At 36.9% G+C, this 27,320-nt stretch overlaps 1 protein-coding gene across 9 annotated transcripts; it reads right to left on the reverse strand.

Annotated features, from left to right (window-relative positions):
• Positions 1-337: 337 nt before the first annotated feature.
• On the reverse strand, positions 338-25,704 carry LOC142343915 (uncharacterized). 9 transcript variants are annotated; one of them, XM_075395309.1, is made up of 5 exons: positions 25,633-25,704; positions 24,641-24,714; positions 18,339-18,409; positions 5,452-5,667; positions 338-663 (listed from the first exon to the last, which is right to left on the reverse strand). In XM_075395309.1, exons 1-5 carry the CDS (start codon positions 25,657-25,659, stop codon positions 437-439), a joined length of 615 nt encoding a protein of 204 aa, XP_075251424.1. In that variant the 5' UTR covers positions 25,660-25,704; the 3' UTR covers positions 338-436. The 9 variants fall into 9 exon arrangements, with proteins under 9 accessions (XP_075251424.1, XP_075251423.1, XP_075251422.1 ...); XM_075395308.1 differs by having other exon boundaries at positions 24,641-24,803; positions 25,633-25,675; XM_075395307.1 differs by having other exon boundaries at positions 24,641-24,717; positions 25,633-25,674.
• Between the last annotated feature and the right edge of the window lie 1,616 nt (positions 25,705-27,320).

Consider the following 27,320-nt stretch of genomic DNA (forward strand, 5'->3'; position numbering starts at 1 on the left):
AAACTTGCTTGCATTTTAAGGTCACATCCTGCCTCTCGTGTGCAACCAAAAATTGTCTGAAAGTAGAGCAGAGGAATTTTGGAATACTTGTCAGACTTTGAGTTCGACTAGCCCGAGTACTGGAATGTGTTATAAGATTTTGGTCAGGTTTAATTTGCGGTTCAAAATATAAGAAAAAGGTGGAATTATTGGAGAAAGTTTTCAAATTGTGAATACTTCGGTTTTCTGTTATAGACATAAGTCATTTTTCACAGATTATGGCTTTAAATTGAGTTATCACAAACTGATTAACGTTCAAAGTTAAGACTTGCCGAGCTTGAAAAAAACGGGATTTCTTAATACCTGAATTAAAAAGTCCGTAAAAAAATTATTAACTTACTATATGATTCAAATCTGAAGCTTTTCAATGTACTACTTTCATTAAATAAACTGATGTTTACAAACTAATGCGCGATAGGCACTCAGTAAAAAGTACATGAAACCCATGCTGCACGTGAAACCAAATAAGCATCATGCCGATTATATTAATTTCATTTCTTGTTAATTGGCCATAATTGTCAACTCTCTCTCCGTAGGCCGGGTCATCGGGTAAAAGAGGTGTGCCGTAGTCTTCGAGTTCCGCAATGTGGGGGTCAGAGTTGTCGTCGGCTGCTGCGCCACCCCCTAAAGATAAAATTGATCAATTAGGTAAGATAAATAAGATTAAATATCAGATCTTTCACATATAATCCCCCCACCCCAACCCACCCCACCCCACCCCACGACCACCACCACCACCACAAATGCGCCCGGTAACAGGATCTTTTCCATTTGCGCCTTCAGCAGTTTAGTGGTTTCATTTTATCCCCCCTTCACTCCCCCCCCCCACACTTAATGATGATTATGCAGTTGCACGGGTTCCGGAATTGGGGGCTGCATAAGGTACTGGGGGTTCACAAGGATCCAAAAATTCAACTAATATTACATGAAAACTCTCGAAATCTAGATGGTCTTAATTTGAACAAGAAGTAAAAGAATTCTGCACTAGCCTATAATGCTCATACAAACCTAGAATTGAAATTATGTTCAGTCTGTTGTTCACTATAGGCGCAGCACAAATCAGAGTAATCATATGTGTATCACAGGAGTTCAATTACTTTTTTCAAAGTTGCTGTGAAAGGATTAAAATTTATCACAAACGCCCAACCATGAAGAGAAAAAAAGCACAACAAATGAAATACTTCTGATTTTTCTGAAAGCATAATGGGTGTAACAAAAAAGCCAATCCAAATAATTTAAAATTATAGAAAAAGTAACTGCGGTTAATTTCTTTTAAAAAGGATGCTAAATAGAAGCATTCACTGTCCAGAAGTTCTCAGCCATGTTGAAAACCTTCATCACGTTAACAGGAAGTTGAAAAAACCACAACTCTTCAATGTTGTTCAAATATTAAGATGGACTTTTTTACCGACATTTCTATGAAAAAAAGTTTCCAGCTCAATAAGAACAATTTCACTATAACATCATTTAACATCATATTTAACATCATTTTACCAATCATTAGAAACCACTAGTCAATGCTTCCACCCGGGTCGAGGCGTCAACGCTAAAAATTGCTAAAAAATGTAAGATTTGCGGTGAATGCGGTGAAAAGATGTAAGAATTGTGATTTTTAGCGTTGAATGCGTTGAAAAAATTCACCGCTAAGAATTACAAATCTTACATAAATTCACCGTTAAATTCACCAATAACAGTAACCGCAGAAAACAATTCAGAAAAAGATGTAAAAATAGCAAAGGATGCAGTGAAAAAATTCACCGCTAAGAATCGCAAATCTTACAAAAATTCACCGCTAAATTTACCAATAACAGTAACCGCAGAAAACATTGCAGAAAAAGATAGCGCTGAAGGCTGTGAATGCGAAGAAAAAAATCACCGTTAAGAATCTCAAATCTTACGATGCTTAAAATTCAACGATGCTTTTACCAGATAATGACATTAACCAGAGAAATAATGTAGATGTAGGCAAAATTAAAATCGTCCTGTCTTCCAATTTAACAGATGGATCAGTTATAAAAAGGGGCTACTGTGTGTTGAGTTTGTCAAACTGCTACCTAAAAATTGGTTCAAACAAAAATAACTTAAATGACCAGAGAGCAATTTAAGCTTTCATAAACTAAACTTTTGCAAATTTGCATTTTGAAAATACTGTTGTAACTCCTAAAAGAAGAAATGGAAAACTGGAATCTAAAATTATCAAAAATTGTACTTCTCTCTTATAAACTTAAAAAGTTAAAAGCCTGCTGTTATGCACTCGAGCCTACTTTCAAGGGCGTCTAGCAGTTCTGCAAAAAAACCAATAGGCAAAAAAGCCTGCTTTCTGGCCTCCACACGTTCATCGTAGCTTCATTGTCTTGATCATCAAAATGGAGAAGAAACAATATAAGTTAACTTTCCCAATTCCACCTAAGCAACCTTAGGGGCAACCTTACATGGGTTTTCGGACCTTTTCCATTTATGTTCTCCAACTTAGTGGGTGCATATTGTTTGTACCTCCAAAATTCAGGTGCCATATTTTAAAACAATGATTTACTCTGCAGTGGTACGTGCTCTGTAACTGGGTGTTGCATAAAGTACGGGGGGGGGGCACAAACGGAAAAGATCTGGGGTCTCGTTTATAACAAACGGAAAAGATTCAGGCTTTCATTGATTAAGTTGAGATCTCGAGTGTGGTGAATTTTTGTCATCCATTGCAGCGAAAGAGGTAACTTTACCCAAAGTTTGCCATTTTCTAATGCAATTGTTTCCTGCTTTTCAGTTCAATGTTAAATTTGGTAGCAATAGAAAACCTAACCTATGTTGTTCGCTTGAACAAGTTTACCTGTGTGAAACCATTTTGTTGGGTTTTCGTATCTACCAATTGTTAAAATGAGAACCAAAAACTGAATTGTGATTAAACCTCAAGGAGAAAAAATTTAGCATTCAAAAATTATTCTAACAAATTCCTTGGAAAAAAATTATTTACGTATATGTATTCTAATAAAAAAGATGGCAGTTTTGGAAAAAAATATAGAAATACATAACAAAACTGTCTGGGAAATTAGTTATTGGCATTAGTGGAAAAAAGCCTACAGACATCCAAAACTTCAAAGCAAGCAAATTTTCACAGTGAGAATTTTAAAAGTTCCAGCAAATTCGATTAATACGCGGTTTAAATTGAACGAGTAAGCCTATTTTAGTTAAAAACAAAACGAAAACCACCAAAACTGAAGTCCTTTTCCAATCATTGTTTGCGAATGTCCCTGAATATTAAGTTTTGACAGCCATCAAACAAGTTTTTTAGTTTCCTTATTGAGCTTTTTTGAAATGTATGACAAATGGTAAGTTACATGGGATATATTTGCATGCACCTCACTCGAATAGATAAGTTCTGGAGAAGAATAGAGATTGTTTTCACGACTAAAAAAGTTATTTAACTAAATAACATATCATACTATTGTCCTATTTTCAATGGGAGGACTTTTGAGGAATTAAACCCTGACTAAAATTGCAATGTAAGAGTGGGCTGCAATGGGCTGCAATGGGAGGACTTTTGAGGAAATACCCACCTGACTAAAATTGCCATGTAAGAGTGGGCTGCAACGGGCTGCAATGGGAGGATTTTTGAGGAATTAACCCCTGACTAAAATTGTCATGTAAGAGTGGGCTGCAATGGGAAGACTTTTGAGGAATTACCCCCCCCTTGACTAAAATTGCAATGTACCAGTGGGCTGCAATGGGCTGCAATGGGAGGATTTTTGAAGAATTAACCCCCCCCCCAAATTTGCCATGTAAGGGGGACAAAATGATGTAAGAGGTTGGGAGTAATTTGTTCTGTGGGGGTAAAATGATGTAAGAGAAAGGGGGTAATTCTAACAACTTTTTTCAAATATATAGACCATCAAGAGTCGGACAAGCTTTGATGGTGTGGAGGTTAAGGAGAACCAGCTGAAGGTACAGAGGTTGTGGAGATTTTTTTAAAGAAAATGCAGCTCAAACTTTCACGTCTTTTTGAACTGCATTAGGCTTCAGACGGGGGTAAAATGGTGTATGAGTGAGTGGGTAAAATACAAGTTAACCCCCACTCTTACATCTTTTTGGTGTGTCAAGGGGCGTAAAAGGATGTTAGAGTTTGGGGGTAATGGAGAAATTACCCCGAACTGCTACATCATTTTTCCTTACTTACAGACCAAAAAGATGTAAGAGTGGGGGGTTAACGTGTATTTTACCCACTCACTCTTACACCATTTTACCCCCGTTGGAAGCCTACTGCAGCTCAAAAATATGTATTGTTGATGAGTTTTGAGCTGCATTTTTCTTAAAAAATCCTCCCATTGCAGCCCCACTCTTACATCATTTTTGGCGGAAAAATTCGTTCTGGGGAAAAATTGAAAAATCTATTCATATTCCATGAAAACTGATTAATTTAGTTAAAAAGACAGCGGAAGTGTAATGCCAGATCCCTCTGCTAATTAGTGGCAGTCCCAATAACGCTTACTCTGTTGGTTTAGAAAGGTTTTTTCATTATTTATTAGGGCAACGTTTTCTCGAAATTACGGAATCAAGAATGCAAAAAAGTTGCTTATTTGGCATTACCTATGAACAGTTTTCGAATAATCAGCCAAAGTTTTGCGAAAAATTCCAAATTGTATGGCAACGATGTGTTTTCTCAAAAGCTTATATCAACATCGGTGTCTTGACAAAATTTTTAGCTTATATAGAAAAATCGAATTAAATTTGAGTGAAAGTTTAGAAAAAAAATAACAAAAATAGTGTAAAACGGCCCATGGTCACAAAACTATGAATCCACTAAGATCGCCAGAAAAGCAAAATTCAAAAACCCTCCAAATAATATAATCTACGCTCAATTGATTTTCTAATGATACTCGTCTTATCTTTCTATGGGAAATATATCAATCGGCCAAAATTGATATCAATCGGCCAAAATTGACATCATCGGCCAAAATTGATATCAATAGGCCAAAATTGGAAAATAAAAAGCCTAGTGGACACAGTGGTGGTCGGAGCAATTAGACAATACCGGAGTTAAGGAAACTAAATTAACGAATTTCGTCTTATCAGATAGGCAGTACGAGTAACCGAAGTATCTGAAGTGGTGTTCAACTGGTGTCTCAAATTGGTGTCTTAGAAAAATTCCTTAAATCAACAAATTTGGGGTCCAATATACCCCCCCCCCCCAGGCTTCGTGGTCAGATAACTAAGCCCACCCCCACTCATGGTAATTAAACCATAAAAGGGGGCTATAATTTCATGGGAGGCTATAATGGGAAAGACCCCAAATTTGAACAACCTTGAAGGAAAATCAAGAAACTAAAATTTTAAAAACTCCAAACTATCCAGGAGTATTATACCGAAATACAAAAAAAAATTAAGCCAGATTGTGAAGTATGTTAGCGATAATTTTGATATAACCTTTCTTTTTCTTCTTTTTGCCCCCTTTTGAATCTTTTCCGTTCTTCTTAGCGTAATCGTAATCATTGTAATCGTTGCGTGCTAGCACACCGTTCTCACCTGTACCGCTTGATGATGCTCTCCTATTTGTTGTTTTGACTCTATCGTTGGAGACATGATTGTTTGTTGGGATGACGTCATTGGATGACGTTACACTAACATTGGATTGAGTGACTTCTTCAGTTTTGGAAAAAATAACCGGCAGCCTCTTTCAATGCCGGCTCTTCTTATGTAAGCAAAACAAAAATCGCATCTACTATGCCCCCCAATAGTGTTTTATGGCTCCCATTAGCAACCTAGTGTTGTTATATAGCACGTTACGATGTTCAAAAAATAGTATGTGCGCATGGGGGCGTAAAAACTCTTGTGTCAACTAAGGTCAACTAGGGTCAACTAGATTCAACTATTTTCCCTAGTCGAGCTCTAGTCTCTAAGAAAAAACTCAAAAGGTCAGGGCACAAAATTGCCATTAATCACACGGTCTAGCACAACTTAAAGTGTGTACCTTACGCAAATCATTTTTAAGAAATTATTATATTTTTTAGAATTCACCTTACATAAATTCAAAACTAAATCTACTCAAAGCAAAGTAAATTTTCTCTAGCTTTAAAATTATTCGCAGACGCCCCTTTTAAAAAGATCAGAGTAGTAATTCAAAACTATATTTCTCAAAAAGAAAGTTAAAGCGGCAAAAAGGGCAAAGTTTCTGTCCGTTATCCAAAGCATTGGCGAATCTGACGATAGTTTTCTAATGCGCCTTAGCGAAAAAGCGCGATATTGTGACTTCCAGACACTACAAACAGAGGACAACCCCAAAGAAGAGTTGGTCAAAGTAAAGTTTAAAAGTTTATCTCAGGTTTGAGAGAACCTGAGGCAAAATTAAGATTATTAGACGGCATAAAATCTAAACCAACGATGACTTTCTGAAATTATAGGACGTCTGCAGTTCAGAGGTCAATCAAAGGCTTTTGCGAGTCCTTCAACAGGTAAAAAACCGGTTATAGTGAAGGAAGAAGCGGGATAAAACTTCAAAAGTCCTTCAGAAAAACGAGTGAAAAAATCACTGGTAATAAACGCAATGGTCGCTTGTGTAACAGATTTGGAGGTAGGCCACAAAGTAACAGGCCGTGTCGGGCTTTGAATAAAAAAGGTAAAACTTGTAAAAAGGTGGGGCACTTTTCAAAAATGTGCAAAAAGAAAACCCAGTCTAGGTCAGGTAAGTCCGACCAGCACAACAACTTCTGCGTGGAAGAGGGTATATTGTCTGGCCAGAAATCTTCCGGAATGCAGATGGGAATGTACTATAAACGGGAAAACATGTTTAACATGTCAGCGACATGGGAGTACATTACAGTAAAAGAGCAAAAAATAACAATGCAAGTCGTTACCGGTGCTGATAGCACTGTGATCTCATCATTCATCTAATCTGAGCTTGGTAAACCTCAGATAGATGGGAAAATTAGAATTCTTGAAGCCTAAGATGGTCATCAACTGATCACTAAGAAATGATGCTGAGTGGAACGGAAATAGGCATAGGCAACAACAACTTGCAGTTGTGCGATGCGACAGAAATATTTGGGCTACTTGGGAAAGATATACTGCCCCAAGAAGGCATCAATACAGTGTATGATGAAAAACTTATTGCAGTCAAAGGACACAAAACGCATTTGGAACTCACACCGTGACCAAAGCCAATGCTCTGCAAGGCTAGAACGATATCTCTATCTCTACAAGACAGGGTCAACGAAAAAGTTGAGACGATGGTTCATCCTGGAGCCAGTGCAACCTGGTTGGGTCACAAAAGCATCCACACTAGTTTGGCAGCGGTAGAGAAATTGAGCTCGAATACAATGCATGGACTTGAAAGTTCACATTAACGGATAGTTATGGACGAGGATTATCCAATCTCGGACTCGGAGACCATATTCCATAATCTCCTTGGGGCCTGTTAATTTGGCAAAAGCAACTTATCAGACGTATATAACCAAATTTATTTGGACGAGGACGCAAAAGAAATTTGTACAATCAACAAACACATCGCATGGATCATTCAAGATGTGCAGTGCTTCCTCGGGGCTTGAAGAACTCTTCATCCATCTTCCAGGTTTGCATCGAGTCAACTCTCAAAAATTTCAAGGGCGTAGTTATCTTTCAAGCTGGTTAACTTGCACTTGGAACAGCAAAGCAGCAATACAAGAAACAAATGCTTGCGGTCAAATCTCCACCACGTGAATAAATTTCATCATCACTGGAACAAAATCAAATTCTCAACCAGTTTCAAGCTTTAGTTTTCTTGGCTACTCAGTTTCAAAAAGAGGAATAGCACCCGATCCCTGTTGACAAAATCAAAAATGCAAAACCACATATCAATAATGCAAAATCATAAAGGCAAAATCAAATATGAAACAACTAGAGCCTTTTGTCGGCCTAGCAAATTTTTATGGACGAACGATACCAAACTTTGCCACAAAAAATGTTACCTTCCATTGAAATTTGAAAAGACGACTTCAGATGGGAAAAAGAAAAACAGAACGACTTCGAAAACATAAAAAGGATGTTATTTGATAACCCACTTGTTCAGCCTTACATCTTGACGAAAGGAGCAACCGACGCTTTTGAGAAACCAATAGTCGGGGTCTTCATCAGAAAGGAAATCCTGTGAACTATAACTCAAGGTTATCACGAATCACGAGATGGTCTATAGCGCTGATGGGATTCGACATCGAATTGAAATATAAACCCGGAGAGCAGATCTTCCATGCTGATGCTTTCAGAAGACTAGATTTTGATGAGGATGACGACAATGATCGAGCCTGCTTTGCTCTCGACAATATCTAATTTATTCAATCCAACCTGGTGACCAAGTCAGGCGTCAGAACGAAGATGGGATCGAATCGACTTTTCTAAGATGTCATCAAAAGAATAAAAAACGAATACTGGATCCAGCGCTCAGAAGCAGAGAAAGGTTTCGAACAACAAAAAGACGCCATAACGATCCACAACGGAATCATTTTTTGAGGAGTTGTGCCTTTTATTCCATCCAAACTAAGACATGTCCTAATGGCCAAAGCCCATGAGACACACTGAGGCAAACACACAACTGAAACAATAGTCCAATCGATAGCTTGTTAGACTGGCGTCAGTCAAAATGATCTTCGATATGTTAGTAAATGTAAGGAGTGCCAAGAAAACAGGCCTAGCCCTGGAAAAACAGTATCTACTTCACCAGAAACAAAAATTTGGGAAAGATCTCATATGGACTGATGTTACTTTTAAAATTAAGAAATATCTTAGTGATAGTAGACGTGGGATCAGGTTGGATAAAGGCTTTCCCTGTGAGAAATAGAATTTCACAAACAATGAAGGTGTACTTGAGTCCAATCTATGAAAGATTTAGGACACTAAAAACGTTAGTACAAGACAATGATCCTGAGTTTGTAAGCGTTCGCCTAAAACAGCCCTGTTAATCATTGAGGATTAAACAAAACGGAGTCACCCATCTACCAAAAACGAGCAATTGGACTTGTCGAGTGAGTGGTCCAAACAGTAAAGCGGGCTTTTCGAGCCTGGAGTCCAAAACTGAATGTAATATTTGGTGCCTTTTCAGCAGCTTTGATGACACACCGGAACAGTTACAAGACGCCGGGAGAAACTACAGTGGAACTATTGCTAGGACGGAAAATGAGACTTCTAGCAGTCACTGACTTTGATCTGTGTGAAGCAGTCATCTTCAAACGAACGAGCACATCACCAACAGTTCAAGCTACCTTCATAATACGCAAAAGAATGAACACTTCGTTTATCCAGCCAGAAAATTCAAATAAAACAAGGCTTCATAGTGACAATCAATTTTCACGATTATAACCTGATGAAGTCAAGACTGAATCTAGTGCTCAGCAATCTACTGATACACAATCTGAGAACAATAGGGAACTTTTAGATGTGGCATCAATCAACTTAACAGAAGACGTTTCTGTAACTGAAAGAGAACAACCTTCAGGCGCCACGAAAACCTCAAGCAGAAAGAAAATACAACCAGAAAGTTTTGCTACCATACAAACTTGCTATCAAACAGAAGTCATCCTTACAAACTTGCTTAGAAAAGGAGGAAGTATGTGAAATGTCGCGAAGATCAGAACTCAGAGTTGAAAATTCTATATAAGCAAAACATTCTTACGTGATACTTGTGAAATAAACTCATTGAATAAAAGCTAATACATTAAACCGAATTGTTGCTTCAAATTTGTTCATACCACAAGCTTATCAGGGTACATTAGGCAGAAATTTGAGCGATTGATTCAACCTTCCCACAATCACAGATGACCATAAGCCTACTCGATGATCTTCTCTGTGGATACCAATGACACTCTCCCTGGTTCAGAGAACAATGTCTTAACCGCAAAACTGCATTTATTCTTGCCTTATACCGCAAGGGGAAATCTTGTTTGTACTTAGGATGTAGTTTAACAATTATCAGTTTATCTACATCTAGACGGTTTTGTAATTATTCACACTGATAGCCACTATTAGTACCTACAATTTTTGTACTTTTATATCATTTTGAATTCATTTATTAAAAAAACTCTGTTACTCTTGATCAAGACTACGACAAAAACGGTCAGCTAAAGAATTAGAAACGCTTATATCTCGGCAGAAAAAAAATAGAAAACTCTGAACCCATTTTCCCTGAAATTTCTATTTGTGATATTTGACTGTTTTCCAAGTACTAGTTTACTTCATGCAAAAAGTACCTTCTCCAATTAACCTCCCGTTTTAATGTTTTTTTCCTTGCTTAATTTTTCAAGAATTTTATAGTATTGTTGGTCTTACTCATATTTGGCTCATACTATTTAAAGTATAATAATAACAGCTCAAAGTTTGAAAATGTATATGTACCTCAATACACGAGCCGATTTAAACCTTGGATGTTTTCGAAATAAGTGAATGTAACAAAGAGCTAACACGTGCTATTTATACCAATTTTGTCCAATAGTTCCGTTTTGTTGTTTTGAAACTACTGATCTTTGATCTTTTAAAGATGTAAATTAACAGAGTAAAAAGGTTTCATAGAACAGAAAGATGCCATAACGTCCGATGCTAGGTCGCAAAAAGAGACTTCCAGCAGTCAATGACTTTGATCTGTGTAAACCAGTCCTCTTCCAACCAACGAGCACATCACCAACAGTTCCAGTTTGGAACATCACCTTCAGAGGCCACGAGAACTGCAAGCAGAAATTAAAACCAACCAGAAAGATTTGGAGAAGCCATCCCAACAAACTCGCTTGAAAAAGAGGAAGGATGCGACATATCGCGAAGATCAGGACTTAGAGCTTAAACTTCTATAAAAACAAAACTTTTTCACCTGATGATGTTTGTGAAGTAAACTTTTTGAATTTTAGCTACTTAGTTACACCGAATTGTTGCTTCAAATTTGTTTATACCACAAGCTTATCAGTGTACATGAACCATAAATTTGAGCGATTAATTCGACCTCCTACAATCAGTGGCCACCATAGGCGTACTCGGTGATCCTCTCTGTAGATACCAAGGACACGTTCTCTGTTAAGAAAAAATGTGATAACTGCAAAAACCTGTATTTATTCCTGCCACACACCGCAAGGGGAAATCTTATTCATACTTAAGATATCCATTAATCATTATCAAATTATATATATCTAGACGGCTCTGTAATTTTTCATCCTGATAGCGACTATAAAAACCTCTAAATTTTTGTATATTTATTCCAATTTAAAATCAATTATGAAAAAAAAATTTTTTTGATCGTGATCAAGACTACCAGAAAAATGGTCAGCAAAAACGATTAAAACAGCTAAATACTTGGCAGAAAAAAAAACAGAAAACTCAGAACCCAGTTTCTACCCAAAATTTTTAATTGTAATGTTTGATTTTTGTCCATTTTTTGTGTTTACTTCATGCAAAAGGTAACTTCTCCAATAACCTCCCGTATTGAAAATGTATACGTACCTCAAAACACGTGCTGTTTTACACTTTGGATATTTTTGAAATGAGTTAAGGTAACAAAAAGCTAACACGTGCTCTTTATACCAATTTTGTTTATTACTTTCTGTTTTGTTGTTTTTAAACTATTGATCCTTGATCTTTTCAAGATGTAAATTATCAGAGTTGAATGACAGTAAAGATCGGATGTCTTGAGACGTCGGAGAATTATTAATGTAAAACATCGATTACCAGGAATGTAAAGCAGCGGTTTTTTGGGGTAATTAATTTAGTTGAATTTTGTGCTTATTCATACTGTTGTCAATCGTCAAATCTTATTTAATTATTCGATTACAACATTTGTCTCTGCAATCTCTCTAGCCAAAAAAACATGGACCCAGATCTTTTGTAATTTAAAGATGAACCGCCCTTGTGAATAAAAATACTGTTGCTGTGCAACATTAGAGTGTCGTTGAAATCGCCGGGTGAGGGAGACAGAGAGGACAAGGAGAGCAAATCTGGTTTTCAAGAAATGGTCCAGTGATAAGAGTTCGCAGGTCGTGAAGGCAAAAGAGTGAGAAGCTTCTGTAGCTTGCTGAAGGACTTCAATTGAGTTGGAATCTTTTGTAGCTGGTTGAATGACTTCATCTGTGGAGTCAACAGCTCGTGTACCTGGTTGGGGGACTTCAATCGTGGAGAGTTGAGTTTGTGTAGCTAACAAGTGGATTCTGCCTGCGGTGTTGAGAGTTAATTTGGAGCTGTTGTGTGGTATCCGTACGGAGCAGTGAGGTTCAACAGTTTAAGAAGGCTGTCGCAGAACTAGGATCGCTGAGTATAGCTGAGAACAGCTCAGCTTAAACAACTGTTTCATTTTCAAATGTGCGTGCTGTGCTTCTGTAAGATACAAGCAAGTTGAGTTGAAAGACAAAAAGTTATCGGTCTAACGTTTCATAAATAGGACTGAAAAACATATTCGAGTACTTTATCCTTAGAGGGCGCTGGTTTCCTCATGGGGCTTAATTGCGGCTGCAAAATCCTAGCTCAATGTCAATTTCCTGTATTTGATTTTGCCAAAGACACTACAAGACTCAAACAGAACACCAAATTCTAGATTAACTTAGCCGATCATTTTCTTTTTGATTAGTGTCTTTTGTTTTCCTAACAGTGCTACCATATACAAAAAGAACAAACCTCGTGCTGTAAAGCAGTTTTTGATACACAAACACAAAAACAAACAACTTTGTTGCTCTATAACATAGCCACCAAGAGGCAGTAGATCCAGGAACGCTTTAGAAAGGAAAGAAGTTTTGGTCTATGTCCGAACAAATCTTTTTGGCCCTGCCCACCCAGTTTATGAAAGAGGATTTACCTAGAGCATTATTAGCTCAGAATAAAAATAAAGAGTAGTTGAGACAGTAAAAACAATAAAGCAGAAATCTTTAGTTCAGTTGGAATCACTTAGTGGTAAGAGTTTGATCGGGGTAAGAGACTAAAAGTTCCTGTCTCAAATTAAAATTAAACAAGGCAAACTTAGTAATGAGCTCAAAAACAGAAAAAAACTAATCATTCGTCGTTGGGATGATTTTATGTATACTTTGCAAAACAGTTTCAGGCTCATATGCATTCGATACAATTTGGCAACATTCTTAGTGGAGAAAGCATCCATCAAAATTATATGCAAAATGATAGAATTATTTCTTCGGAGGAGCAACCCAGGCGAACTGAAAAAGAGGACTCTAAAAAAAATAGATGAGACGAAGAGGAATTTGTGTTACAAGTTAGTACAGGCTCTAGAAAAAACATCACTTCTTTGTCTGAGACCACACAAGGGTGGTAGCACTCAAACATGGGATATAATGAGTAAACGCATCAATTTTTTGAAAAGCATAGCTACAAAACTTGATAGCACAATTAACGAGCCCCAAAAAAAAGATTTGAGGCTAGAATATAGCTAGATTATCTCACCAGAGCAGATGATATGCAATACATCTTAACACTAGCAAAATAGGGAATCATTGAAAGTGTTTGTTTTATTAATTTTAAAAGGGCTTTTGAAGGAATCAGAAAAATTGAGAACACTCGTGAAGTAAAGCAAAAACAAAAAACTCAAGAAAAATTAATTGAGTCCTGATAATATTCAATATAGAAAGAGAAAAAAGGAAAACTGATAGCGTATTCATCAGCAAAGAACAAGAACATTTCAACGGCCAGAAAACGGGACTGATCGCAAAAGACTGTATGCTTAAGAAAAAATTTTATGAACAACCAAAGCGTCCCAAGTGATATGTCTCAAGTGTGGAGAGTAAAGACATATAACCGAGTTCTGTAAAAAACACAAAAAACCTGTGAAAAAAGATATAGGCCACAGCATGAGAACCACTCAGGGGAGCTCGCAAAATTTAGTTGAGAAACAGAATTCACAAAAATAACTTTTTTCATTTTTCCAAACATCAGAAAAAGAAACTTGCACGTAAGACATTTTAGGACTCAGGTACTACTCGCAAAATTGTTAATGACAAAATTTTGTTCACAGATATAGACAAGGAGTTTTCTGTAACCATCACTAAAACAGACAGCAATAACAGTTTAATTATTGAGAAAGGAACAGTGGAAATCCGAGTAGTGGATTCAAGTGGTTGAGAACAAAAATGGAGAGAAAGTAACGCATTTTATGCTCATCAAAAAAAAACTTTTTTTCTCAGTGTTAAAATTTGGAGAACCAGGCAATGAAGTTTTCGTTGGTGAGACCTGAAAACTACGAACTAAAATTGGAAAAGTTACCCATTTGAGAAAAGAGACATTTCGTTTTTCTGGAGCAACTTCGACTACAGAGAAAACTCAGAGCAATGCAACTTAGCTAGTTCATCTCCCCATTGTTTGTGGCAGAAAAAGCTTGGCCCGTAAAAATATTGAGGTTATTTGCAATTTAAAAGATGACACAGTAGGAACAAAAAATTAAGCGATTTACCAAACTGTGAAGTATTCAGCTCAAATCAAAGAAGCTTCCGGTACTGAAAGACTCAAGAACTAGAGCGTCTGGTCTCCTAGAAGTAGTCTGTACTGATATCTTAAGGCTCATCCACCTGGAAGTGATTGTTAGCCCCAAGTGTGCAATAGAATTCGTGCATACTCTTAATAGGTATCTAAAAATTTTCTCTTGAGTTCAAAAAATGAGGAATTGAAAAAGTTGAACAGTTCCATGCCTGTATAGGACAATCAGAAACCTCAGTCTACGATGAGGCAGGGGTGTATGTCTCAAGTGACATAAAACAGTTATGTAGACAAAAAGGTGTCAGACTATAATTCTCAGCACCGTATTGCATTTTTCAGAGGAATTCGAGAACTATACTTCAATGGCTAGATCCGCTTTAGAGCAGTCAGGAATAAAAAAAGCGCATTGGCCTTTTGCACTCAAAATCTCAATTGAGAAAAAGAACTTTTGATTCCATTCAGGTAATAAGCAGACACTTTTTGAGGCAAAGTACATAACAGACCTGACTTAGAGTCTATCAAAGTGTTTGGTTGCACAGATTTTCTGTTGTTGAAAAAGTTTTCAAGATGTTTTTGATAGAATTTCTTTAAATGGAACGTTTTCAAAATGACAAATGGATCTTTAATGTTAGAAAACCTCGGAATGTTACCTTCAACATAAAAGAAGTGTTTATAGAAGTTGAAGAAACGAAGTGAAGGGGGTAGTTAGCAAGCATCTTTTTGATGGAGATAAAGATTTATATTGGGTAGCCTATCTTGGGGAAATAGTAAAAAAAGTACTACTACCTAAGTTCATAAATGAACCTATTACGGTTAAAAATTGTTATGAAGCAAGAAAACAAAAAACAACTCATTAAATGAAAATAAAGTTTGGGAAATGTTAGAAAACAAAACAATTGAAGCCATTGGAAATCGCTAGCAATTTGCGCTTAAATTTGGTCCTAGAGGTGAGATAACAAGCCATAAGGCAGGATTCGTAGCAAATGTTCTGGCCAAGAACAATGTCAGGATTACAATGAAACGTACTCACCAACAACACACATCTGAACAATTAGAGTACTGAGAGTCTATTGAGTATGTAGAGACGACGAGTTGCAACAAACGGAAACCAAAATAGCATGCTTAAAAGCCGACATTGAAGAAAAAAATGTTACCTAATCATCAATATAGTCCCCAACCAATTAGGCTTTACGCCGGCTAATCAAGATTTGCGCTATTTTATAGAGAGAGGCGAAAACGGTATAAGGGGAGAGGTGTGTCTTTAGATAGATGATATGGTGATAATAGGATTGCAAGAAAACTTTTAAGAAAACTTTAAAAACAAAAATAGAGAAGGTTTTCAAACTAGCAGTTACGCTGGTCTTGTTTGGTTTTAAATAGACAAAATGAGCAAACAGAGAACAAAATAATGCCAAGTCAAGAAGCTTATGTAGAAAAATTGGTAGAGAAGTTTAATATGAGCAGGTCAAGGACAATGGAAACACCATTAAGTTTTAACCTGACAATGTTGAAATTAGATTCACCAGAAATAAATATTATTGAGCATAGAGAGATGCCAAGTTTTGACTATAGGTGTATTTAGTGGGATTTTTGGAGCACCTGGCATTAAAACAAGTATACCTGATATTGCGCAAGCGGGTAATTTATTGAGTTTTTTGTACAAAATCATGGACGGAACAAAAATAAAAACAATGTTTAGAAAATTGAGAACCTAAAGTTGACAGTGTTTTCAGACTGAGATTGGGCAGGCAGTCTTCCAGCCTGATCAAGCAATTGCGCAATCAGATAGCATGTCTAATGTGAGTCTGGAAACCCTGTCAACTCTGTGTTATCACTTTTTCTAAAAATCATCTTTGAAGTGGTCCCTTTTAGGTAACATGGACAACCTTTTGCGGCATTCCAATGTCGCCGTCCTGGATTTTGAATAAAAAACATAATAAATTAGCTGCGCGCGCAGTAGGCGGTCTACTTGTTTCTGCCAGGTGCTTCAAGCATTCCCCTATACACCTATGCTCACATGATAGCATTTCTCTTTGCTCATTGCTACGTATTTCTGGTGATCTTAGTTTTCACCTTTTCATAACAAGTAGAAAAAGTATAAGTAGTTATTGTTTAGCACTTAACAATCAGTTTGAATAATAAGTTACCAAAGTGTCTATCTTCTCCAATAGCTGAAGCTGAACTGAACGCTGTAGTTGAGGCAAGTACTTCGTTCATTTATCAAACCTGTGTTTAGAAATGAACTTATAAATTCATCAGCCAGGTTACCAAGAGAACCAATCAAGTTTGAATTTTTGTTTTGGTAGGATTTCTATTAACAATGAAAAGACAAAGCACTTTGCATTAAAAGTGTATTTCGTTCGGACTTCAGTCGAAAATTCGCCATTACAGCTAATCTACTTGAATGCCGATCGCACGCCGGCAGACAATCTTACAATAGCATTGGGCAGGACCAACTATGATTTTTTTAAGTTGTTCTTCTCGAAACAAACATGACGTAGGGGTATTGAACTTGACATGATGTAGGGGTATTGAAAGTATGATGTTTATTGTTTAAAGCATGAAAATTTATTTGTACCTCAATCCATGTACTGAATTAAATCTTGTTTAGTTATAAAATGAGTTTTTTTAACAAGAAACTAGCACATGGTATTCATACCAACGTTGTCCTCAACTTTCCATTTTGTTATGTGTGAACTATTGATCCTTGATGTCTTAAAGATGTAAATTAAAAGAGTAAAATGCTAGTAAAGATCGGATATCTTGAAAAGTCAAGGAAGTTGTAAATAAAGGTGATTACCAGGAGTGTAAAAGTTGATCGCCACTGTTATCAACCATCAATTCTAATATAAATATTCGATTACAAGATTTGTCTCTGCGTTCCCATTAGCCAAAACATATTACCATTAGAAACTATGCTCTTTCGCGGAAACAATTTTCAAAGTAATTTTAAAAAGGGGTACAGTGAGGCTAAAAGCATGTAAATGATTTGGTGTTCAAATTTCTGCTGTACACGCGTCGAAATTGTTAAAACTCACCGGTCATACTAGTTGAAAAAAAAATTGTTGGAATTTTGTGCAATATCAGCCGTAATATATGTTGAAAAATTCGTACGTAAATTTGCAGTGTGTGAAGTGATTATGTTGGTTTTATGTAAGATAAAACCTAGCGCTAATTACCAGTTTTCAGTTTCACCATATTCTCGGAAGGAGATGTACGCTAAAACTTTTTTTTACGTTTCAACGATGGTTACCATTTTTATCTTTTGCAAAACGTTTTTGGCCCGGTTACCTTCTTTAACCAGTACTGTTCTGTTTACTTAAGTCTTCTGCGTAATTGTTTTTGTCTAATGCATCAAGTTTCCGAAATACTTATTTGCAATAAGAGTGTAAAGGGTATATTAATGATTCACTTTTTACTTCTCACTTTTTACTTCCTACATTTATTTCTTTACTTTTTACATTTGACAATCTCACTTTTTACTTCAAGAACGGATGTCTTACAAGGACTTGCACATGTGTTATTAAGGACATCCTATTTTCAACTCTTACAAGTATTTGCACTGTGGGGTATGGCGACAAACGTACAATTCTACTAATTGGTATATACTGTTAAGCAACAGCATTAAATTATGCTATAAAAAGTACTATAATTGGTATTATACTTTAAAATGCGTTTGTATATATAATCTTAAAAAATCAGCACAATGGTATTTAAAAAATTTTGGTAGCGATGCTGGCTTGTAATGATCGGAGGTTCGGAACTCAACAAAAACTGCCCTTTAAAAATTGCCTTTCGTTCTTATCCATTTCCTCCTTACTTTACCGTAGTAGTTTTCTGATGGTAATTTTTAGTTCTTACTTTGAAAGAAAGAGGCATTTGGTTTATGACATGCACACCTCGTTTCGCTCTTTCTAAGTTGATATCTCTGCTTCTTTCACTCGTTTTCAATCTATCCGGATTCCAGTTACTGAAAATAAAAACTAGTTTTAATTTAAATTAGGAAAAATTTTAATACAGCAATCTTTAGAAAAAAAATATTTGCTCACAGTGAAAAGGAACCTGACAGATCTCATGGAAGTATTTATTAATATTCATTAATTGACTAATCAGTGTTTCACAACAAAAATGAACTAAAGGCCACTGATCCTTTTAATTATTAAATGCGGTTGCCAAACTGGAAATTTTTAAGCCATACTTGAAAATATATTGCATTTTAATTTCAAGTTTGGCTTAAAATTCGTAAAGTGATGAACTCTCGGGGCCCTTTTCAACAATCTCACCCCACACCCCTTGGTACCTAGTAGATAACCTCCTCCCCTATCGTAGCTATACTTGTTAAAATATATTGTTCTACAACTCGGAATATAGCTAATAATAGTAGTATAAGCAGGATACCCGTGTTAAGAATTTCGTTATAAACCTCGTTATAGCGTTGTTTACGACAATGCCTCCCATATGCTGTGGAATCTATTCTGGATATTGTTGACCAAGTATTGCGACAAAACCGCGACGCACACAACGCGCTCCCACCTGTCCATGTTCCCGCTAATCTGTATTAGCTAACGGGGCGTAGGATATTAGGCGAATGCTTGAACAGTCAAAACCAATTTTTAGGAGAAATGAGGAAAAAACCTATTAAAATACTTCCAAAAAATTGTTGTTAGCTGAAAATGAGCTAACAAAACACATGTAAACGATTTTTTTTTGTTTGAAAAACATTTCAACGCCCCTCGTCAACATATTTTGGCAAAAATACGGGGCTGAAAGTAAGGGAAGCGTTTGTAATAACGTTTATATTCAAAATAATTGTGACTCTGTTTTTGAAAAAATACTATAAGGTAAAAATGATTGTTGAGGACATTTGAGTTTTCTATAGCTTCAAGTGAACTTTGAAGTGAAGTAATTTGGTTTTCGCCGAATGTCTACAAATTTTAAGTCGAACATTTTTGCCTACTGGCTACAAAAATAGAGTTTGCCTAATCAAGCTTTCACGTGATACACCATCCTCCTAGCTCGCTAAAACGAACGATTTAGTTGCTTACGTTTTAACAAAACTGGTCATTAGTGTCGATAATTTCTTCTGATAAAAGAATATATCTGATTCGCCTTTTTAATAATTTTAGTTTCCCATAGTGGTTTTGTGAAATAAGATATACAAGATAAGATTAACTCTTTACATTTATTACTCTTTTGGGGATAAGATTAACCACCTATCATTTAACACAGATTTATTCACCCCTGTATCACTTAATCCCTCTATCTTTTAACCCCTCTATCATTTCACCCCGATTTTAAACTTTCTATAAAATAAGGATTATTAAATTAGCAATATAATCATTTGGCCAAGCCTTAGTAGCTCCTAGGACTTGGTATGAAACTATTACAACCGAGCGTGGGTTTAATTTATCCACTTAATTTAGACAAAACATGCCTTTAATGTCGACTGCTAATTGGCGGGATGAAAAGATAGAGGGGTGAAATTTTAGAGGGGTTAAATAATACAGGGGTTAAATGGTCAGTTATGCTTTTCAGTTATGATTTTGGTCAGTTATGCTTTTCAGAGAGGAAAACATAATACTAAAGTAGTTACCAAAAACATTTATGTAAAGAAAAAAAATATCCAAAGAGCAACCATAAAAAATATATTTACAAACAAAGACAAAAAATCTGCAAACAATTGGGTTGCTTACTTAAATTATAAATGGGATTTACTCTGTTTTACAAAAACTTCTAGAATACAATTTATTGCTCTTTCGGGAACATAAGGTGCCTTTTCGGGACCACTCGTTAAGTTTATGTAGGCTTGAGGAAAAAACGGAAGCCATTGAGGCACGAGTTACAAGAGAGAAAACCTATTCTCTACAAAAAACCAAATTGATGATTCATGAATTTTATTGCAACAGCATTACCATTTGTAATAGCAATTTTCTAAACCTTGCGTTTTTATTCCGTTCAATCTATAATGATCAAATTAAAATGGCTCAACATATTTGAACTGTATGTATCAAAATTTTTTGAGAACTTTTTTTGCAACTGGCAGACAAATCAACTGGCAGGCAGAACTGTTCAAAAATTTTTTAATAAAAAATTTCTTGTTAGACGAGTAACTAGGAATACAACTAAAGAAAATTTACCAAGCAAACGATAAAGAAACAGGAAAAAAATCGTTACAAGGAGAGCTCAGATTGGCTCACAATTATGCCGATGAAAACAACCTAGTCAGAAAAACCAGAAAATAGAGCTAAAATGAACCGCCATAAGGTAAATTTTTTGACAAAAAATGTTACTTTCCTTTACATTTTTGAAAATCAAAATTTACTAGATATGTTTTTTTGACATGCGTTAGGTCTCCTACAATATACTTCTGGGCTACCCACTCGATGAGACATAAGTCTCTTTGGGATGCTCGGCAGGCAATAACATCTATTATTTTATATATTTATATTGCTGTTCCGGTTAATTTCAAATTCAAATTCAAACCAAAGTAGGGCCGACAAGAGACCAGGGAAATAAGTCTTTAGTTTTTGTACTGCCAGTCTTGAAGAAAAAACAATCATTTTTCTCTTAGAACAAAAGTAGTCCGTCTAACTCACTTTTAATTCATGGTTTTTCTCACTCAGAATTATTCTAAGTTGAATCTACCAGTTGCTCTGAGAATTCAATTAACTTAATTTAGAATAAATTAATTGTTGCATTAAATAATTGGCACCTTGACTTTGAGTAACCTGAATTTGATTCTGATCCAGCACTACAGCTCCATGGCAAACAATTGATTCGTGTATACTTTTGACCTTGTCCTTGAGAAGTAAACAATGTGCTCTGAGCTTGCTTGCATATCATTAGCTGTGCCCCTGGTATCATTGTCATATGGAAGTTGTAAATTGTCTTGTATCTGTTTATGCTTTCTTTCGTAAGAAAATCTCGACAAAGTAGCTTAAATTCTATCTCGGGTTAAACGATTAGGCGCTGCTTTTGCCTGCAATTGCTTTTGTTCCGCTCAAATTGTGATCACAGAAGCGTCAAAATGTGACCTGAGGACGTTTCGAGATGTATGAACTTTCCGTATAACGCAGATTCAACCATCGCATTTTTCATTTTAAAAGTTTGAGGACGTTACAGTGCTACCAGCATTTTTGCCCATTTAATCATTTATCTGGACGTCTGCCAATGAATCATGGTACCCATTTAAAATCAATTCCCACATTTTTTCCTTCCCGAAAAAGATGTCGTATTAATAAAATTTACGCCACCGACGTTGGGTTAAAGTTTTATGTTTTTGCAAAATTCCTCACCATCTTTCGGTTGCTATTTTTCTGCCGCTCGTCACTCCATGACCTAGATCTAAACCCAATACTCATTTTTAAAATATCTTTTTAACCGTTAATATTCCCACTGCTTTTCCGAAAAGTCTCTTCTGGTTTTACGTTTACAAATTTTTTCTTGCGTATTGAGGAATTTGCAATGGTCAGCGTGATCATATGAAATAACGAATATCTGTCAATCATTCAAAAACTGACATCGTTTATTTAATTTTAAAGCTATTTATTTGCTTGCTTTAGTTTTTCTTCTTAGTCCTGCGTTATTTTCAATTTCTATCACCGTTCCACAAAGTTGTCAGCTGGTTTGTTGATCGAAGTCCCAAAAACGCGCTTTTTTGAGGACTGATAGCAACGCTCCACCAGAAACTCCTACGCTTTTATTTGCAGACAGAAATTGAGCACTTTCGCCTGAAGGCAACCTGTCCATCCTAGATATTTGATTTCGAAATATAACTCGGGTGTTTTTTAGGGTGTTAGTCAATTTAGTAAGTGCGTCTTGTCAGCACATACTAAAAGTGTCTGTTAATTGTTGTTCCTCAATGGTACTTTCCGTTATGTTTTTGTCCAAAAATGAATAGGAACAGATTACAGGTTTCAACTTTCTAGACCCGTCTGCTCCCGATCCATTATTGATTTGGGTCATCTTGTCGCAGTCTCGAGCACCAGTAATAAACATTTTTTTAAATTTATTAGCTGAACTCACATTGGCCATGATGTAAAACTCTTTACAAGCGCTTTTATTCCGTGTCAAGGTGAAATTTTAAATTTCCAATTAGATATAGTTAACTAGCCTAATTTCCGCCTTAAATGTGAAAAGACTTTTGCTCTTACTGTTTATGAAGAGGTTAAGTGAAGTTTTCAGCTCCTAACACTTCGTTCTCCTAGCAGCTACAGGGATGTTTGTTGAGTTGGTTTTAAATGTGCATCAGTAATGATGGGCGGTGCAGAAATATCACAATATTTTTGTTTGGGTACACTGACATTTTTTCGGACAAAATTGATTCAAAACTAATAAGTTTGAAATTAGAAGTTATAACTCAAAATACATTCACCACCTCTAGTTCAAAAGTTTTCATGTCTTTCCTGTTATAGCACACCTATGAAATTATAACCCTTCATTATGCTATTTGCCATGATTAGGAGGGAGGGAGTTGAGCTGTAAATTTACAATTCAAGTCTAAGCATCTCGATATATCAAAAGTTATGATACGGGCCTTCTAATCTGGGCCACAGAACGTAATTGAGTAAATGTTACTGAAGAAAAAAATCGGGAGATCTGTAATCATTTAAATAGCTCAGTAAGAAAACGCAGTGGCAGGAACTGTGTCGTATCATGCCAAAAATAACCCCCAACCAGTGTAGATTCTAATCCACAATCCAGGACTTAGAAAACGATTTTGAAGCATTCAAGAGTCTATCTGTACCATCAACACATTGATAGTCACCAATGGTCATCTGGATTGATTTGAAACATTAAAACAGCATTTGAACCAGTATACTCCTTTTGGCGTTATAAAAGATCATTTCAAAATCCTATGTTGAGTTATTTATGATCCTATTTTTCAAAGATCCTATATCTATCAGAAAATCTATACATGCCTCAGCAACAACTTTTTCACAAAATTTTATTGTATATGAAGCTTCGCGTTTCGTGTTTTAAGCATGGTTACGTGACTCTGCAGAAGTCACTTCGAAATTCTGACTTAATATCTCGAACCGCTTCACGGTTCTCGATAAACGCCAGAAGTTCCCAATGACTTTAAACACAGTCACGTTACCATTAATTAATGTTCCACAAGGATTAGTAGGAAAATTAGTGACAGCAGGTTTCCATGTGGTCTGACTCGGAATGCGGTGAACAGACAAAACAGTCCCAGACAAAACGGTCCCGGACAAAAGTCCCAAATAGGAAAATATTCCCAGACAAAACAGTCCCAGACCAAATAGTCCAAACTCAATATGTAGTCAAACATATGCACACCAATTAACAAAGAAACCCATTAAGTTTTTCATATGATTGTATTTCTTGGTACAAATTTTAAGCTGATTACAACATAGTTTTTGCCAAAAAATGTATTCTGAAACAAGTTTTTGGTTTAGTCCTAAATCATATCAATTAAAGGATCTTTTCCGTTTGTGCCCCCCCAGTACGTTATGCGCCCCCCAGTTACAGAGCACGTGCCATTACATAGTAAATCACTATGTAAAATTATTGCACGTGCGTCTGGGGGGTGCAAATAATATGCGCCCACTAAGCTGGGGGGGCACAAACGGAAAAGATCCCAATTAAAAACCAATTGCTGGCTTGTTAAAAATACGCTTGTTAAAAACCAATAATAGGCACGAGAGTCTGTGGGGGGCAAATAAATTACACCCAATAAGCTGAGGGGAACAAAAAGAAAATATCCTCAATTTCTTTTCATTGGGCAACCTAAAGTTGTTTTTCCAGTCTCCGATCGTTTTCAGATCTTTTGATCTTTTCCGTTAGTGCCCCCCCCCCAGCTTAGGGGTGCATATTTTTGCAACCCCTAAGACCACGTAAACCTGCCGTGCAATGACACGAGCTCTGCAACGGGGGGGGGGGGTGGTTGCACAACATTCGGTGGGGGGGGGGGGCAAATTCACAATTCTTTGCTGGGTCTTTCCCATTATAGCCTTCCCAAGAAATTATAGCCCCACGCCACCAAATTATATTTATGGTCTAGTTACCATTATTTGAGAGGGTGGGGTACAGACTATATGGTCACTGAGCTGGGAGGCTATAGGAAAGACCCGTTTTGCTTAAACTTCGCTCGTTATCAATAATTCCTCGACTCACATGTAAAAATTCAAATTTGAGTGAGGTGAAAATTGTCCAATTTCAGGTCTATTCGGCATACCTTGGCTGTGAAGTGATGCTTGTTTGGACAAACAGAGGCTGATGTGTCCATATAATGATACACCAAAAACTCATCTTCTCCAAAATTTGGATCTTTCCCATAATAGCCTCCCCAGCTTAGTGGTCAGATAAAGTAGAGCCCGCCCCCCATACTGTAATGAGGGCTATAACTTGAGTAATTCCCATTGAAGCCCCCACCCCTCCACAGCTTAGTGGTTAGGTAACCTATAGCCCCTCACCGATGGAAAATATACCATAATGGGATTTTTTCCGTTTGTGCCCCCAGCTTAGTGGGTGCATATTATTTCACGTCACGTACAATATATAGTTACGTGCAATATTTTTACATAATATTTACTATTCAATGACACGTGCTCTATAATTGGGTGTGCATAACGTACTGGGAGGGGGGGCACAAATGGAAAAGATCCCAATAATGGGAGGCTATAGTGGGAAAGACCCCAATATTTTAAGGCGTCGCTGATGCATATGTTAGTAATACAACTCAATGGCGAGGAACTGTCGAAAACTGGGGTCTTTCTCATTATAGCCCCCCCCCCCCCAGAAAATTATAGCCCCCCCCCAAATCAAGTTATAGCATACAATTAAATTCATCATTTATGCTTACAATTGTTGGTTACAAGTTTTTGTTTTGTTCCAGTATCGAATGCTGGAATTTTCCAATCGCCGTCATTATTTCATGGAACGGGTCCAGGTTTTTTCATTAAGTTCATAGGAGCCATTTCGTATTATCTCTGTAGCAGCTGAAATGCGGTTATGAGAAGTCAACTAAAATCAATTATAATGGGCAAGCCCATGTCATCATCCGGCGGCTCGCCTACATCGATTTCCGATTTTGTGTTAAAGAGGTGGTTATGAATTTTCATCTGGGGGGCTATAGGTTACATGCCCACTAAGCTGGGGGGGGGGGGGGGGGGCTATAATGGGAAAGACCCGAAAACTGTTTGATAACAAATTCCATAGAACAATAACCTCATCGAATGTCATTGAATGCAACATTATTGTAACAAATGCATGTTATATTTAAGATCACGTGCGTTTTTAGTCGGCATCTCGAAAAATTTCCATATCTTTCCCCCGCAGCTGTCTTCTTGGGTTTTACAAACCCTCCTCCACCCCCCCCCCCCCCCCCCCCCCCGACTTGTAACCCCCTCCCCATCCAAGGGAATCCAGTGGCAGTTATAAAACATGCAACGAAGCGAGATAGCCCGAGGAAGACAAACGCTCAATCAAAACACAGTGGCAGAAAACTGCGCGAACTAAATTTCTTTGGTATTTGTGAAGTACCGAGTAAAAGCTCGTCAAAGAGTCACAAATGGGAGCGTTACTTAAAAGAGAAAACTGTAAGTTGCATATACTTAAAAGGCGTATCTCGGATCTTCGAGATCCAAGATCAGTCAACACTTGTTGTTCAAGCAAATTACGGACGGCACATCCTGACATTCGGTGGAAGGTAATTCATGTGACAGGGCCCTCGCAGACATCAACCCACTAAACATTTGTATGGATCTTTTCCCTTTGTGCCCCCCCCCCCCCCCCGCTTAGTGGGCTTAGTGGGCACACTTTATTTGCATCCCCCAGATGCACGTGCAATATTTTTACATAGTGATTTACTTTGTAATAGCACATGCTCTGTAACTGGGGGGGGGGGGGGCACAAACGGAAAAGATCCCATTTCGGAGCCAGTAGAGAAATCTGTCCTCGAGGTTGAAGAAAACATTACACAAGACGGCACCTTTTAGTAAATTGAGAAATACGACTAATTAAACTTTTGTTTTACTTTGAAGATTTATTTTACTTTGGAGATTAGGGCTACTTAATAGTTTACTTAATCTTCTTCATTATGTGAAATTATCCTCATCTTCTGAACTTTCTTCATTATTAACTGCTCTCATCTGTATTTACTCATATTGAAGGTCGTAGCATGTCGTACATATAAACTTTCGATATCACTAGAAATTTTGGATCTTTTCCGTTTGTGCCCCCCCCCCCCCGAGCTTAGTGAGTGCATATTATTTGCACCCCTAGACTCACGTGCCATATTTTTGCATATGATTTACATTATAATTGCACAAGCTCTGTAACTGGGGCGCATAACGTACTGGGGGCACAAAAGGAAAAGATCCGAAATCTTTCTCTCACGCATCATACCTCAAATATTATACGGTATTTCATACTCGCGTTGCCCGATATTTGTGTTTGTACTCGATGATTGGGTAAAGTACTTAGTCTTTGTCTGCTATTTACTATTATTAACATGTATTGTATAACCGCTATAGAGAAGGTTATGCTATGATATTTCGTTTTTTTTTAGTTTCTCTTTAGTTTCTCTTCTAAATATAAAACGCTATACATGGTTGAACCGTAATGATTTTTTCTCATAGTTTACTCTGCCGGTAGACGAGCCTGATACTCGCCTTACGTGAATCTTTATTATTTCACGTCAATCTGCTTGATAAAAGACGAGGCAGAGTTGCCGTGCCCTTCAAGTTTGAGGTTTTTCAGAATTGAGATCAGAATGGCAATTTAGAGAAAAGAAATGGAAATAGCCAGTCAAAACAAAGTTACACTGATCTATTTTCACTGATTGTCTCTGGGGAAAGAGTTAAAGGAGAAGCTATATACAAAAATCTACTTTAGACAGCGCAAGCTGACAACTC

Source organism: Convolutriloba macropyga, chromosome 8, assembly GCF_964194025.1.
Source record: "Convolutriloba macropyga chromosome 8, txConMacr16.3, whole genome shotgun sequence".
Taxonomy (NCBI): Eukaryota; Metazoa; Xenacoelomorpha; order Acoela; family Convolutidae; genus Convolutriloba; species Convolutriloba macropyga.